Source organism: Pleurodeles waltl, chromosome 2_2, assembly GCF_031143425.1.
Source record: "Pleurodeles waltl isolate 20211129_DDA chromosome 2_2, aPleWal1.hap1.20221129, whole genome shotgun sequence".
In the NCBI taxonomy this organism is placed as follows: Eukaryota; Metazoa; Chordata; class Amphibia; order Caudata; family Salamandridae; genus Pleurodeles; species Pleurodeles waltl.
In genome coordinates this window covers 570386058-570402932 of record NC_090439.1, presented here as the reverse complement: position 1 = coordinate 570402932, position 16875 = coordinate 570386058, and the positions used below count along the sequence as shown (strand labels likewise).

General features: G+C 44.4%; 1 protein-coding gene across 2 annotated transcripts in view; it reads right to left on the bottom strand.

Moving 5' to 3' along the window:
- LOC138282469 (uncharacterized) overlaps positions 1–16875 on the bottom strand; it is a 260896-nt gene that overhangs the window by 172268 nt on the left and 71753 nt on the right. The window contains exon 2 of one of the 2 annotated variants that reach the window (XM_069220072.1): positions 10972–16050. The exons of the other annotated variant lie outside the window; for it this stretch is intronic. Within the exon in view, the coding sequence (XP_069076173.1) occupies positions 13245–14447 (1203 nt within the window). The 5' untranslated portion in view covers positions 14448–16050 and the 3' untranslated portion in view covers positions 10972–13244. Of the gene's footprint in view, positions 1–10971; positions 16051–16875 lie in introns of those variants that run through there. 2 annotated transcript variants of the gene reach the window in all.

Genomic DNA, 16875 nt, shown 5'->3' with positions numbered 1-16875 from the left:
ACCTATTGTGGCCCAAATGGGCTGTCACATTAACTTGGACTCATGACATTTCATTGAGTGACTAAACCTATCATTGTATAAAGTATTTTATTTTGAGTATACCTTTGGCCTGGCCTTATTATTCAAGTTTTACTAACTGTTTGCTGTTGATGGTGTTTCTGAGTATGTGTGAGCCATGCACTTACTCCCATTTATAACAATGAAAAACACAGGTTGTATGCTTTAGTTATTGTTTTAAAAAAATGCATACATTAGTGTTGTACATTAGTGATGGACATATTAATTTTGGTGCAGGCATTGATGTTGTTACTGGACACCTCTGCCAAAATGTTATGTGTTTCTGTTTTTGTGAGCGGAGAATGCATGTGTGTTTATTTTGACAAGATGTGTCAGTAATATGCACATATGCATTACGCCAATGATCTGGCACTTTACAGTTGAATGTGATCTTATGTTTGTTATATATTGCACACACCAAGGGGACATGAGACTTTCATACATCTCCGACATGTTTGCAGGTCACCAGTGAATATTGTGTTACATTCTGTGCACATCCACCTGTAGCATGTAGTGGTGTAATTGCTACATTAACATAGGATTGTTTGATTCAAATTGGGGCTACTGTTACAGTTGATACTTAAGATATATTGGATACATTCTTGCACACACCTTTATAGGCACATTTCTATTTGTGATTGATGAGACTTTTTGTGTAGGTGTCCACTGCCATGTAGGCAACGCATAAACAATTGGTGGGTGCCACCTATATCTTGAGATCTGTTCTGATACATTTGAAGGATTCTACATTACACACTTTAGCACTGTACCACAGTATGGTGGTGCTTTACACAAATTATTGAGCCATGCACAAGTCTAGTGTTACTATGCAGCTACAACTCTGAGGGTAACAGGAATCCCCATGAATTACCTTCTGTCCAGCAACAATGGGGTTGATTTCCACCTTGGACCTGGCCCAGGAGCAATGGGAGAACTGGTAGCAGAGGGTTCATGGTGACAGGATACGTGGAAAGCGTTTAAAGGGTGAGCTTCATGTTTATATAGCTGCCAATCCTCCAAGTGAGTGTGAAGGTTTAGCGACAACAGTTGATCGGCGAGACTTCACATCGTGATTGGCTTGCGGTAAAAGGGGCTGGCGTCGAACCGCTTTAGCCTATGGTGCCGTCGACACAGGTGAAGATTCTTGGCAATGACAGAGGACAGTCTGCAGTCTTTTGCCTATGCTCCTGTCACAACAGCGGGTTTCCTGTCGCAAAGTCAATGGTGAAACCGTTACTACCAACATCTAAATCAGGCCCATAGTCTACATCAGTAGCTATCAGGGAAGTAGCATATTGTATTCATCTACGGTGTAAAGCTTTTGCGTTTGAGATGCTGGCCTTTGTGAGGACCTCTAAGTCTGGGATGGGAGTAATGACAATTATTAATTTCTCTTGAGCCAAAAGTATTTTTTTATGACAGCCATATTAACTGCAGTTAGTATTTTTTCTGTGGATGCAAAACACATTTCAGCATTAGAATATAAATAATATTTATATGTAATAGGCACTGGGTCACCCTCCTTAAATGTGTCATATGTGAAGCCATTTGCACCCGTTGTGATATGGAAGGCCAAATTTGGTTTCTTTACACATCTATGTAGGTGTTTAGATGCATGTCATTTTGTAGTGATCTGAAAATCTGTGTATGTTCTGATGTCCAATGTGTACAGGAAAATTATGGATGTATTAAACTGTACACAAGTTTTATGCATTGTGCATAATCTGGTACGTATGTTCTGCCACAATTAGAGAATCCTAACAAGGATTGCAATTTTTAATGGTGTTTGGTGGTTGTACTAGAGCACATTTCTCTAGGAATGCTAAGGCAGGTTCTTTCCCTCATCTGATAACTCGTATCCTAAAAATAGAAAACTGAGAAAAACAATGTTTGTTTTCCTGAAATTAAATTTGTAGCCATGTTCAGCAGATCCCAAGACAATGCAATCTGCTCTGGCAAGGGTGTGTGTTTAGGTCATCATTCGTGAAATATACATCGTCAATCTAGGACAATATTTTTGGATCAATATCATGTAGAACTGATGTTACTTGGGCTGCAGACAGTCCAGGATTGTTCTTATACCAAAGAGGAAGCTAACAAAAATGGCATTGGGAGCCTAACGCAAAGAGGGCAGTTACATCCCTGCTTTCAGACATTGTATTTTGGAAGAAAACCCCAGTGGAAATATCCAGGGTTGTTTTGTATTTTGTTAAGGACAATGTTGTTCATTAAAGCCGTACTGTATTTGTTTTTTAAATGCATATGTGCATGTATGACTGTTCAAATGTCTGCAGTCTAAGACTATGGGGTAGGAGTGATCAGCTTTAGCTACCAGGAATAAAGGGTTATTCATAGGAGATACACAAGGTTCAATTACTCCCTGGTACTCTAATTGTGAGTTTGCTTCATGTTTAATTGCGTATTGTGGTTGCACTTGCAGGCTTGTACTTTTGGGTATAGCATAAGGCAAATCCTTATCCCAGCCTACTTGGTTGCGGAACAGTGCTGGGGCTTGTGCAAGAGCCTAATCTGTGGCATACACTTGTTTAACCTCTTCAAGAACAAGGACCAAGAAAGACGGAATTGTTACATCTTCTCCTTGTGGGAGTGTGCTAACAAACTCTGGATGTCAATCTCTTACAGCCAAGAGGATGTCCTAGCAAAGTGTCCAATTTTCCCAGAATATTGCTTTAATTGTACACCCATGTCCCCCTTGATTTGTATATTTACAGGGGGGTAGAATTCCTATAGCCCGATGCCCAGGACATATTGTTTGTGGTCAAGGACAACACGTTTTCATATTTACTTTGTCCTTGGGACAAGTAGGAAAAACTCTTGCAGCAGAAACATTTTGGCTGCTAGTCTACAGTACCCACATTATGGATCATGGAAATACATTGTCTACAGTCAAGGTAATATTTGTGTCCATGTGTTAATGCTGTTTGAACATGTATTCTGTATTAAGTTATCGTCCACTTGGTTCTGGGTCCACTTTTCTGGCCTCTCTGGGGGACGCATAGTTCCTTCTGGTCCCCCGCTACACCAACTTCACTATTATGGGCAATTTTAATCTTCACTTAGAATGCTCTGATGATTCTGAAACACGTAACGTTCTAGACAGGCTAAGCATTTTAGGATTACAGCATTTGGTCACTAATCCTACACATAATGCAGGTCATAAGCTGGATTGTATTTGGTCTGACAACCCCAATTTATTGTCAGAATCCCATAATCCACAAAGTTGGTCTGATCATATGTTGCTACCATTCCAAATTATTGTGGACCAAGGTAACTCCCCTTATGATAATACAGCTTTAAATTAATGGTTCTACTACTCCTTCATGGGGTAAGCTGCTAATTGATCCTAGATTCCCCATTACCTTAGCAAACTCCATGCCTGCCCTGCAAGACACTGTGCTAAAGATGTGGAATCTTTTAATAAGTGGATTACTTATTCAGCCAATGTATTGGCCTCTGGAACCTCTCTCAAAGGAAAGCCCAAATCCTTGCCCTTCTCTCCCTGGTTTAGTAAGATCCTAGCAGAACAACACTTGCACTGTAAACAACTGGAAAGGAAATGGTGCAAAGGCGCATATACCTCAGGACCTACAGAATTTCAAGGCTGGCCTAAAAGCATAATCATAAACTGATCAAAATATTTTTTTTAAACTTACTCTGACACTAAAATTGTGGAAGCCCATGGGGACCAAAAACTTATTTTCAAGATTGCCAACTATTTCCTAAAGCCTAGGGCATTGGAAAGTGAGCTCTCACCCTCCCAAGCTCTCTGCAATCAGATCTCCTCCTTTTCTGAGGGGAAGATAAGGATTATACAACATGATTTTATCCCTTTACTTCCTCCTCAAATGATTCAATCGATGTTGCACCCAAAACGGAAGATAGCGGAACCCTACTTGCCTTCCCAGAAATATAATTAGCCCAATCTCACAGGCTATTTTATCCTGTAGATCAGGTTCCCCAGATGTCCCCTGTCCTCCTAAGGTCCTCCAAAAGGTGGTGGATATAGTAAGCCCATTTGTTAAATGTGAATATCTCAGTTGCTACAGCAACAGTCCCGGCTAATTGGTACCTTTAAAAAAAAAAAATTGCTGACCCCACTATATTGTCACTCCACTGAGACTTCATTGGAAGTCGCAGACACCCTCAAGCTGACCCTGGATGCAGGCAGGAATGCGGTATTGATCTTGTTAGATCTATCTGCTGCATTCGATACCATCTTGCACAGCAATCTACTTCAACAAATTAAACAATTTTTAGTCAACGGGCTGGTCCACTCATTGGTACGATGATATGATCCTATCTTTCTGACCATCTACAAAAGGTGATGTTAGGACCTTATGTCTCAGCAGAAGTAACATTAACGCCGGGGAGTCCCTCAAGGCTCATCATTGAGTCTTGTCCTCTTTAACATCTATATGGCCCCTTTGATCCCTCTGATCATGTTGTTTGGTATTGGTACTATCTCTTACACAGATGACACCCAGTTGATATTATCATTGGATAAGACATGACTGGGATCAGAGCTGAATTTAAAAACTGGATACAGGATAATCACTTGAAATGCAAAACGGGATAAAAAGAGATTATGCGGTTGGGCAAGTAAAACTTCTTCAATCCATCCCAATGGTGGCCCGAATCAGCCCCCGCCCCTCCTGCGACAGTGGAACTAGTAAGGAATTTGGAAGTGAAATTTGATTCCCAGCTGTCCTTTTGGCCTCAGCCCTCGCTGTAGCAGGCACATGTTTTAATTTGATAACAGCCTAAATGAAGTTTTTTGATTTGCTGTCCTTAACAGCCAGGAATATAATGGCATGTGCACTTATTTTCTCATGGCTGGAATATTGAAATAGTCTGTATGCTGGATGTACAAAATACACTTTGGACAAATTGCAAGTTGTCCAGCATGCAGCAGCCAGACTGGTCCTTAGACTCCCAAAAAGGCCATCTGCTTCGGGAGCCTTAAAAACTTTGCATTGGCTGCCAATCCACAAGAGGGTCCTGTATAAAATATTTTGATTGCTTACAGAGCCTTTAATGCAATTGGACTTACATTTCTATCAGTCAGATTTACCTACTATACCACCAGCAGAACTCTAAAGTCGTCCTCAGCGCATCTGCTTTTTAGAGAACAAACCAGATTGGGTAAATCTTTCATTGCTTTAGGGACCAGGGCCCGGAATAACTTACCATTGCAACTGAGGATTACAGACTCAGAAACCAGTTTCATAAAGCAACGCAAGACTTGGGTTTTTGGAATCTCTGACACTCTCTGCTATTCTTTGGTACTATAAAACATTAACCACTCATTGGCCAAACTTTTGCAGACTTCTGCTATAGCGTCAGGATACTCCTCTGGGAGTGACACTATGCACTCCATAAATGCTCAACTCAACTCATGTATCAATCAATCAATCAATCAAAAAAATGTATTAAGCGCACTACTCACCCAATAGGGTCTCAAGGCGCTGTGGGGGGGGGTAGAGGGTTGCCGTTTACTGCTCAAAAAGCCATGTCTTGAGGTGCTTTCTGAAAGTAAGGAGGTCCTGGGTCTTGCGTAGGTTGGTGGGGAGAGAGTTCCAGGTCTTGGAGGCGAGGTGGGAGAAGGATCTGCCGCCAGAGATGGTGCGTTGGATGTGGGGGATTGTGGCGAGGGCGAGGTCAGCAAAGCGGAGAAGTCGAGTAGGTGCGTGGAAGTTTACTCGTTCGTTGAGGTAGGCTGGTCCAGTGTTGTGGAGGGATTTGTGAGCGTAGATAAGGACTTTAAAGATGATCCTTTTGCTGATGGGCAGCCAGTGAAGGGATCTGAGGTGAGCGGAGATGTGTTCATGACGTGGGAGGTTGAGGATGAGACGTGCGGCTGCGTTCTAGATTCGCTGGAGTTTTTGCTGAAGCTTGGCTGTGGTACCAGCGTAGAGGGCGTTGCAGTAGTCCAATCTGCTGCTGATGAGTGCATGGGTGACTGTTTTTCTGGTTTCCAAGGGAATCCATTTGAAGGTCTTCCGTAGCATGCGAAGGGGGTTGAAACAGGAGGATGATATGGTGTTGATTTGCTGGGCCAGGGAGAGAGATGAGTCTAAGATGATGCCGAGGTTGCGTGTGTGGGTGGACGGTGTTGGGGGTGGTCCTAGGGTGGTGGGCCACCAGGAGTCGTCCCATACTATCTTGTTGGGGCCGAAGATGATGATTTCTGTTTTGTTGGAGTTGAGTTTGAGGTGGCTTGCTGTCATCCATTTGGCGATGTCGAGGAGTCCGGCATGGAGGTTTGTCTTGGCGGTGGAAGGGATCCTGGTGAGGGAGATGATGAGCCGGGTGTCATCTGCGTACGAGATGATGGTGATTCCGTGGTGGCGGAGGATGTTGGCAAGCGGGGCCATGTAAATGTTGAAGAGGGGTAGGGCTGAGGAAGGATCTTTGGGGGACCCCGCAGATGATCTTGGTTGCTGAGGACTGGAAGGGAGGTAGGGGGACTCTCTGGGTTCTTTCGGCGAGGAAGGAGGTGAGCCAGTCTAGGGCCTTGTGTTGGATCCCTGCGTCAAAAAGGCATGTGTGGAGGATTTGGTGGCATACAGTGTCGAAAGCTGAGGAGAGGCCCAGGAGGATGAGGGCGACGGTCTCGCCCTTGTCCACTCTGGTTCTGTTGTCATCTGTGCAGGCGATGAGGGCGGTCTCAGTGCTGTGGTTCTTGCTGAATCCAGACTGGGAGGTGTTGAGTGCATTGTTTTCCTCTAGGAAGTTAGACAGTCAGGCGTTTACTATCTTCTCAGTGACCTTGGCGGGGAAGGGGAGAAGAGTGATGGGGCGGTAGTTCATGAGGTCTTCCGGGTCTGCTTTGGGTTTTTTGGGGAGCGCGTTGACTTCGGTGTGCTTCCAGGTGTCTAGGAAGGTGGCGTAGTCGAAGGAGCTGTTGATTACATCGCGGAGCTGGGGAGCGATGATTGGGCTGGGCTTGTTGAAAATGTGGTGGGGCAGGGGGTCTGGGGGGAGCCTGAGTGGATGGAGTTTGTGTTTTTTTCGGTTTCGTCGTCGTTGGTTGGGGTCCAGGTGTGTAGTTGGTTGGTGTGGGGGGGCGTTGTGCTGCTGGTCATGTTGGTGGTGTCAGTGGTGGTGACGATGGGTGCGGATGATGTGAAACTGTTGTGTATGTCTGGGATTTTGAGGTGAAAGTAGTTGGAGAGGGAGTTGCAAAGGTTTTGGGTGTGAGGGTGTTGCGTAGGCTCTCATTATCTTAATGAGACTACTCGAGTTTGAGCAGCAAGATCGTCCACAATGTGGGGGACTGAGTCTGACCCACAGTGGATGACACTTGTCACTCCAAATCCGGGTTTTGCTCCGGCTAACTAGCAGTGCCTCATCTCTCCCAAATGGCAGAGACAATTGGCCAGCCGAGCGCATGACATATCAGTACTTCTCAGGGAAGTCGTGGTCACTCAGGTCACAACCGGTTCTCTCATACACAATGCGGTCTCATATATACATGACAATAAAGGAAGTATAAGTTTTAAAGATTGGTTTAATAAAACGACTGTATTTTGGATAGCAAAGCGTCAGTTGCAATAACCAGAACTACACAACACAGTAATATTAAAATAGTGACTATGAGAGTGTAACACAAGAATAAGGCTATCATGGTGCCACTATTTTATTCTCTCTCTAAGTCATATTTTGAGCACAGCATGTTAAGCTCTAAGCCTGCTACTCAGGTTCCCCCGGGAGGACATCAACCCTTATACCTGAGCAAAGGCCTGTAATCTGCATCAGCATCTGCAATGAGGCATTCAGCATACAGTTGTGGTTCCCTGGCTGGAATCTCCCTCTTGACGTGTACTAGGACTAGAAAGTGTTTTTATACCTAACACACAGATGTTCTAAAAAAATGTCCCTACGTAAGGATGTGTATTTTCTATGAATGCTGGAGACTAAACTTCTACCACGTTTACCGGCAATGTACCAAACTGTAGCCTTGACTGAAGCACAGAGCAATCAAGAATGCATTATTTGAGAACACAGTGCTGAACTAAGCTAAACAGTGTGATACAAGAAATTAAAACAAGACCGTAAAAACTGGTTATTGTAAAATAACAGTGCGAAGCTGAATAAAATATATCTAGGGCAAAGTGCACAGTGGCCTAGTATGTTAAACTAACGTGCATGGAGCTATACATAAAATGGCTACACAACATACTCCCCTTGTCGGTAGAAAGTGGTTCAAGCCAAAGCTAAAATACCCTAACCTAAAATATGTTTAAAACCCTACTTAATTTTTCTAAGTTAAGAGGACACACAAGCATATTACTTAACAATTTAGAAATGAGCATGCGGTTCAGAGCTGAGTTCAAATTGAAATGTCAATTTAGAACAGTTCCAAATCAACCACAATTCATGGAAAGCAGGAAATCTTCCACTTCAGCAGATGACAGAACCGGTAAATCCGTGCCAAAAACGACTAAGGAGGAGGTGTGTTCCATAGCCCCAGTATCAACCAATGCGGCATCCCGTGCAGTGCCCATTAACGAGTCGATGTTAACTTCCTCCAGGAAAGGTAGCTCGTAATCAGCTTCTCTCAGGAAACGCAGCTGCAGTGCGCATGTCTCGTAATGAACCCTCAACAAGAACATCAACAGATCAGCCTCAATCACTGAGGGGCATTGCTGTGAGAGACAAGCTGCCAGGGCATGTTCAAAAGAGCTCCGACGGCACCGAAACACGGGCTGCACACAATCCAAAACCGGTCTGAATGACAAAGACCAGTCACACCCCAAATGCTCCAGGAGTGTTGCTCCAAACTGCTGCATCATGCGTTCACGACACAGCTGCGCTGATGGGAGCACCTTCATTTGTCCTTGTTGAGGCGGGACAGCCATTGCGGAAAAACAACAGCAACAGCAAAATGCCGGCTAATAAAGCCAAAGTTATTGGAAATCCCCCAAAAATACTTCCAAAAATTGAGTGAATAGCTGAAGGTATCAAACCAAATATAGAGGAGAAGGTGTGAACAAAACCAATACCAACAGCTTTGAAAAAATGTGCTACTCCAACCGTGCTGGACGCATTAAATATACGTCCCACGAGTTCACCAAAGTGTCTCGGAAAGTTCGTATTTAACAGGGACTGTATTTCTGCCGACGACCTTGCCACTTGAAGTGCGTAGGTCTCGTGTGCAGATGTAAGGGCCACATGCTTCTGAAACAATAAAGCCCGGAGTCTACTCAACTTGTCAAAATTCACCTTGGAAGTAGCAACACGAGGCCAGATGTCAGCAATCTCCCTTAATTTAGTGGGGGAAACAACACGTTCCCGCAGCATGTAACGATCTTAGAGACCGAAACAACGTAAACTATTCTGGCCCACATGCCACAACAGTCTTCACTATTGAGAAGGAAGTAGCTGCCGTTTGAAATCACCTGGAACGTGCGTTTCATCAAGGGGACTGGAACTCCCTTCAGATAGCAAGCCAAGTTTGCAACCGAGGCATTACACGCCCCATGCAAGGACAGCTACTTACAAATCATCGAATGGCTGACTGAAGTCTCGCATTCACTACCGCTAAGAAAGACCTCTTTCATGCCTTGAGGCATTTGTAGGAGAAAGGAAGCTCCCACACCTCATGGATGTAACTATCTCCCAACTTTTCATATCTGCCTACCGGAACGTGTTTCAAACAAGAAGTGAATTGTAATGTTGAAATAGGCAGATTAATGACCCCGTGTATTAACCACTCTGCCGAAGGAGTCTCGGCCACAGTAAAAGGCAGTCTTTCTATCTTTTCAATGTTAAGCATGCCATAAGTCGCTTCTTTCTGAGCCATTAGTTGTTGTTGCCGCGTTAAATTAAAGGAAAAAAATATTTCCCTGGCACTGATGTGCTGCCACAGAACCGACCCGCCTTCAATGTCTGAAGTGTCCAACCCAACTGCATAATGGACCTCGTCTAACTCTGTCTATGATATAAAGAAGACATATCAAATCGTATAATGTCTACAGCAGAAGAAACAATGTTGTTAAATGTATATATCCGGTCTGACAAGGTGTGAATCCCATTATCCACAACAGCTAATGCCTTTTTCAAATTTTCCTGGTCTATTTGCCTTAACTGGGCTGCAGCCTCTTGTTGGGAAAGTTTCCATATTTCATTGTATACTTCATACAAGAAACGCTTCCTACGTGGTATCTTGGGGCCTGACAAGAAATCTTGTAAGTCAGTGTTGTTAGACAAGAGATTGAGGTGCGCTTTAACCGCATCACGTGAGGACGATTTTAGCCACTGTTGGCACAATTTTCCTACACTATGGGGGTCATTCCGACCCTGGCGGTCCATGACCGCCAGGGCCGGGGACCGCAGAAGCACCGCCAACAGGCTGGCGGTGCTTCCTGGGCCATTCTGACCGCGGCGGTAAAGCCGCGGTCAGGAAAGGGCAACTGGCGATTTCCTGCCGGTTTACCCCTGGCCCAGGGAATCCTCCATGGCGGCGCTGCTTGCAGCGCCGCCATGGGGATTCCGACCCCCTTCCCGCCATCCTGTTCCTGGCGTTTTTTACCACCAGGAACAGGATGGCGGGAACGGGTGTTGTGGGGCCCCTGCACTGCCCATGCCACTGGCATGGGCAGTGCAGGGGCCCCCTAACGGGGCCCCATAATGATTTTCAGTGTCTGCTTTGCAGACACTGAAAATCACGACGGGTGCCACTGCACCCGTCGCACCCCTACAACTCCGCCGGCTCCATTCGGAGCCGGCTTCATTGTTGAGGGGGGTTTCCCGCTGGGCCGGCGGGCGGCCTTCTGGCGGTCGCCCACCGGCCCAGCGGGAAAGACAGAATGGCTGCCGCGGTCTTTTGACCGCGGTTCCCTCCAGGCGGGCGGCTCCCGCCGCCCGCCGGGGTCAGAATGACCCCCTATATGTTGTAATTATGTCAGCATGTCCTGGTGATATATAGCGAGGGTCTGACCTACTCGTCCGGAAACCCCCCCGAGGAGGTGACAAAACATTGATGACACCTGTTGGTATCTATGGGCCACAATAACCACCCGCCTAGACGTGTCAGTGAAGCATTAAACGTACCATTCTGGACCCACTCATTAAGCTCCTGTATGGTTGCATTTGTGTATTTTTGCCAATTGCCACATTTTGCAGGGGCAGGTATACTGGGCATGTTTAATTCTCTAATTGTTGCTAAGCCTAAACAACTTGTTTGTTGCACTGTTTCATTTAAAAAGATCATTTGAACAGGGATGAGACATGCTCTAAACAATGTTTCTGTACCCTTTGTCTGCCACTTTTTTGTTCCCCAAACACTTTTCAAATCAATATATTTGGACCAATATTCATAACCTTCAACTGATAACCGGGAAACAAAGGATCCTGAATATATAAATTTTGTGTTGGTCAATAACATATGTATGTCCTGAGTTGGAGTTACTGTAAAATAATATGACTCAGCAATTTTTTCAACGATGCCCAGAAAAATACACAAACATTTCAGTATAAGTTTTTGAACTCCCTTGTGGTGGAGTTGGACAATGTTCCCATTGCGTGTAATTAAATATTGTTTTGGGACTACTCGCTCTATGTATGAAGTGGTGCCCATAATAATTATAGCAAAACATATCACCATAATTTTCTTTAAACTGGTAAACATCTTCGTTTTCATAGACAGTATAGTATTGCAATTCTGTCATCATAGAATCAACTGATTTCACATCCCAATCATCAGACACAATGCCTGGTATGACTATATCATTCATAGATAATTTTAACACATACGGTATTTGAATGATTTCCGTGGGACCATATATATCAAACATCACTTTGTCCCAAAAAATCCCATCAGGAATTGGCACTGCAGAAATGTTCACAAAGGATAAGTCTCTTCGGACCTTATGTGATGAAAAATGTGGTTTCAAAACCTCCTCCACCTGTTCAACCGCTGATCTCTCGGGAAGAAAATGACCATTTATCAGCAAGAAAAAGGTAATAACAAAACCAATCCAAAGCAGAAAAGCTAGGACAGTCAAAGAAAGACATACATAGTTCAATGGAAAAACGAAATATGTGTCTTTAAGCCAATGTATTAGCTTAGGTGCACCTGACAGGTCAGCTGTCGAAAAGTCCAATAGACCGTCGTTGAAGTCAGCAAAGTAACCAGAGGCAGTTCATGCAAATGGCGTAGCCGTGGTCAATGGTGGAGTTGGTGTTTCCTGGGGTGGTACACTGTAGACAGCACCATCCGTCTGGCTAGTAGTCGTGGTGACCTGTTCAAACATTTCTAAATTGCTTGTTGTTAGTGGAACTAATGCAAAATCATCATCCACCCTCCCCAAGCTCGGAGAGGTGTCAGTGTTGGTATAAACAACTTGAAGCAGAACTTCTTCTCCAGTAGTGAGAGGAATTCGGGAACTACTGGATGTTCCTCTTGGTCGGCTGTGCAGAATCGGCCACATGTTGTTGTTTGACATTGTCAATTGAAACAAAACGATTTTCTTTGGCACCTGGCAACGGTGGTAGAATAACAGTTCTAGTACTGTGTATCCCCAGTACAGGGACTAGTGCCCGATAAGAAGGGCCAAATACTTTTTTCACTGCAACCTTTTCACGTACAAGATCCCCAACCCTGGGAATCCAGCCGGTAGATGTTACAGGCACATCCTTAATTCCTGTGGAGGCAGCACTTTTAGAAGAGTTATCCTCACGGAACTGTTGTAATTCCTGTAAAACAGTGACACGATCATTTATGTCAAAAGGTGTTTCTGCTGCCTCCACGCCAGGACCATCAAGATCCAGAACAAACATTAGAGTTCCGAACAGGCACTCATATGAAGTACGACCCCCCAGGGACCTTCTAGGCAGGTTTTTTTGTGCTCTCCAAACTCCATACAGGTGGGTTAGCCAACTACGACCCATACCTAAGACTCTGGCTGTTAAGGATTGCTTTAAATTGCGGTTTAATCGCTCCACGACACTATTTCCCTCAGGATGAAATGGAGACGAGTACTGCAGTTGGACCCCCAATGAAGCCATGGTGTCCCTGAATGCCCTTGAGGCGAAAGCAGGGCCCTGGTCCGAATGGAACGCCGCAACTGCATATGTACCGATAAAGACTCGCAAATCTTTAATAACAGTCCGAGCGTCAGCCGAGCGTTGTGGCCACACCCACACGAATCTGGAGCATGAATCTACATGCTATTGTATTGTAATATGTATTTGTATGCACTGTCAGGTGTTAGCGGACCGCAATGGTCCAAGTACACACATTGTAACGGTCTATTGGAAATTAAGAGGGGTGTCTGTGGCGGGCGCTTGGCCGTAGAAACTTTAATTTGTTGACAGATGTAACAACAAAGGACATACTGCTTAGTCTCTTTGTAGAGACCGGGCCACCAATAACGGGCCTGTAAGAGTGAAATTGTAGCCGCCACACCAGCATGTGCAGATGCCACCCTCTCAAGCGCTGCTTTGATCAATTGTGGTCTTATATCTTTGTTGGGGATGTCACGTACGCCTACGTCTGGAATTTTAACTTCAGCATTCAGCATACCTCCCATATAGTATTGATATTTGTTAGGGAATCCTTTAGGATAAGGCGTACCATCAACCGTAGCTTTTATGGCAGCCAAAGTGTCTGTGTCTGGTTTGTAACTTGAACGAGTCACTGCAGCTACAGTGGCTACTGCCACTGCCGGCTTTGCGGCTTCATCTGCCAAAGTATTTCCAGCAACGTGTATTCCAACACGCTGGTGTCCAAGTGTATGCACAACATGGACTTTCGGTAGCGTCTCTTTCAAGTCTGCTACCTTTCCCCACAGGAGTCTGTGTTTTATGGTGTTGCCTTTGGAATCTCTGAACCCATTCTGACGCCAGTAATGCAGATATTCATTAAAGGACTGGACACAGTAATATGAATCACAAACAATCAGTGTGGACTGCGCTGGATCCGTATGTTCTAGTGCCATTAGCAGAGTTTTTAGCTCAGCCAATTGTGCTGTACAATCCCCTAAGGTCTGTGTATAGGTATGTAGGGGACAGAATTTCTCCCCTCCATATAGCCGCTTATAAGCAGAATATTGATGTTTATTTCCAATAGCTGGTTGCACAGAGCCATCGGTGTACATGACTCTATGATATTGATCAATAGGCAAGGTATTCGCTGGAACTAGATATTCTACTTCATATTGTAGAAATTCTTGAGTTTGTAACTTTGGGTCGAAAATGTGGTCTACATCAGTGGCTGTTAGAGACGTAGCCCATTGTATCCAACGTGGATGAAGTCCTTTTGCGTTCGGAACGCTAGCTGTAGTAACAGCCTCTAGGGCTGGAATTGGAGAAACAACAATGATGCGTTTCCTTTGGGCAAGAGGTCTTTCTTTAATACCAGCCATCTGTACAGCAGTGAGAATTTTCTCCGTCGGTGCAAAGCGTTTTTCAGCAGCTGAATACAAATGTGATTTGTATGCAATCGGACTGTCTCACCTTCAATAAATGTGACATAGGTGAAACCGATGGCCCCAGCTATTACCCTGATGACCAAATGTGTTTTGTTGTCCCTTGTGTGTAAATGTTTTGCTGCTAGAATGTCTTTCTGCAATTCTCGAAGAGTGCGTGTATGTTCAACTGTCCAGAATTTACTTGAAAAATCGGGACGTATTAAGTCATATAAAGGTTTTATGCGTGTTGCATAATCAGGAATGTATGTTCTGCCAAAATTTTTAAAACCCAACAACGATTGAAGTTTTTAATCGTATTCGGTGGTTGTAATTGTGCAAATGTTTCTAAAAATTGTGGCGCTAGGCTCTTCCCTTTACTCGACAGCTCATATCCCAGGAACAGGACGCTGAGGAAGGCCATTTTTGATTTTTTAAAGTTAAATTTGTAGCCAAGCTCGGAAAACCGTACAACAATGCGGGCTACCTGTCTTAAATGTTGTAGTAACTCGTCAGCCGTGAGATATATATCATCCACATATGACAATGCTTCAGGGTCTATCTCGTGTAAAATAGCAGTCACACGAGCCGCAAACAGTCCTGGGCTGTTCTTGTACCCCTGAGGCAAACAACAGAATTTTTTCTGAGAGCCGAATGCGCTAAAGCTTGTTAAGTTACTGCTTTCAGGTGCTATATTCTGGCAGATGAACCCATTCGAGATGTCTAAAGTTGTTTCGTATTTTTTCCGCACTATGTTGCTCATTATTGCAGTTCTATGTGAGTTTTGTATAGCATATGTACGTGTATGTCTGTTTAAATGTCTGTAGTCTAAGACTATTCTGTATGAATGGTCCGGCTTAGCTACAGGGAATAAAGGGTTATTCATCGGCGAGACACAGGGTTCAATCACACCTTGGTATTCTAATTGTGTAAGTATTTCTCTCACCGGTGCCCTCGCTTCATGTTTTATGGGATACTGCAGTTGTGGCTGAGGTTCACTTTTAATAGGAATAACATGGTAGGGAGAGTCCCTATCCCACCCCACATGATTTCTATATAACGCGGGTGCTTGTGGGCAAGTGCGGACGAAATCAGGCGGCAATCTTGTTCAGCCAACAAGATATCATATACTTTAACTACACGGTCCCAAAAGATTGCGTGTATCGTGCGTTCAATGTCTCCTTCTAATTGTAGTGTTACTTTGTACACCCTATTAGGCTCGGAGACACGCATGTCTGCTGTTTCTACTTGTAAAAAGTCATCAGTTGCTTTCACCTCCAGATGCTCTAGAAGATTCCGGCGAACTATTGTGACCTCTGCCGCGCTGTCGAGCAGTGCTTGAGCCCAATTCTTGTTCTTCAAGAGGACCCTCTTCCTGTGTGGCATGTCGAACTGAGACCGCTGCCACCTTTTTCTTTTTAAATTGTTGTTTTTGTTGTACTGGTTTCTCTTCCTTTTTAACAGAAACCTCTGAAAAGCGTTGTGATTCCTGTCTCGGTTTCACGTACTCTGTTCTTCGCTCTGATCGCCCATCTCTCTCATTTCTTTTTTCCGATGAGTCCTGAAAGGAACGAGATTGGTGTGTATCAGTATATTGATATCTATCAGGCATTTTTATATTTTCTCTATTCCTGTGATTATATCTATTCTGTGGGGTCTCCATACGCGGAGATTCTCCCATTTCCTTTTTAGGTTTTTGTTGGTTTTTATCCCAGCGTTTCTTATTACCCTCAGGTTGTTGTTTAGTATTATCTTTATTAATTTTACCCTGAAATTGAGGTTTTTGTGGTCTAGCCCCTAGGCTATCTCGACCGATACTTGAATATGTTTCCGCTATTATTTTAGGCAGCTCCCGTTCCTGATCTTGTTGCGGAACGTCACGGAGGCGCATGCGCACTGCAAGTGCAACTGCTTCCCCTTTAAGGTTACATAGGATGATTGAAGAAACTGTGGCAAAATTGCCCATCAGCTGCATTCCCAAATCTAGGGCCGGGGCAGCCCCGTATTCATCTTGAATTTGTTTAAGCACTTCCGGTAGGTTGGCAAGTGTCGGTGTACTGTGTGCCGTTGTATAGAGCGCAGCAAATACCGTGCCCCATGTTTTACAGTGTTCAACTGTAGGGACCATCACAAAGGGCAAGCACATAGTCAATATTCTATGGTTATTATGAGGTCCTGTATGGGGAATACTGCTTCCAGTGTATTAATTTTTTTGTGCTAGCCAGAACTGAGCCCTCCTCTCATTTGGGCCGGGACCTTACCCATATCTGAATGTACAGTCACCGGATTTATACCTGGTGTTACTGCATGTGGTTGTGCTGGAGCAGCACGCGCTGGGTTTGTATTTAAAGTTTGCATCACAAATTGCACTAATCGTCTTTATATT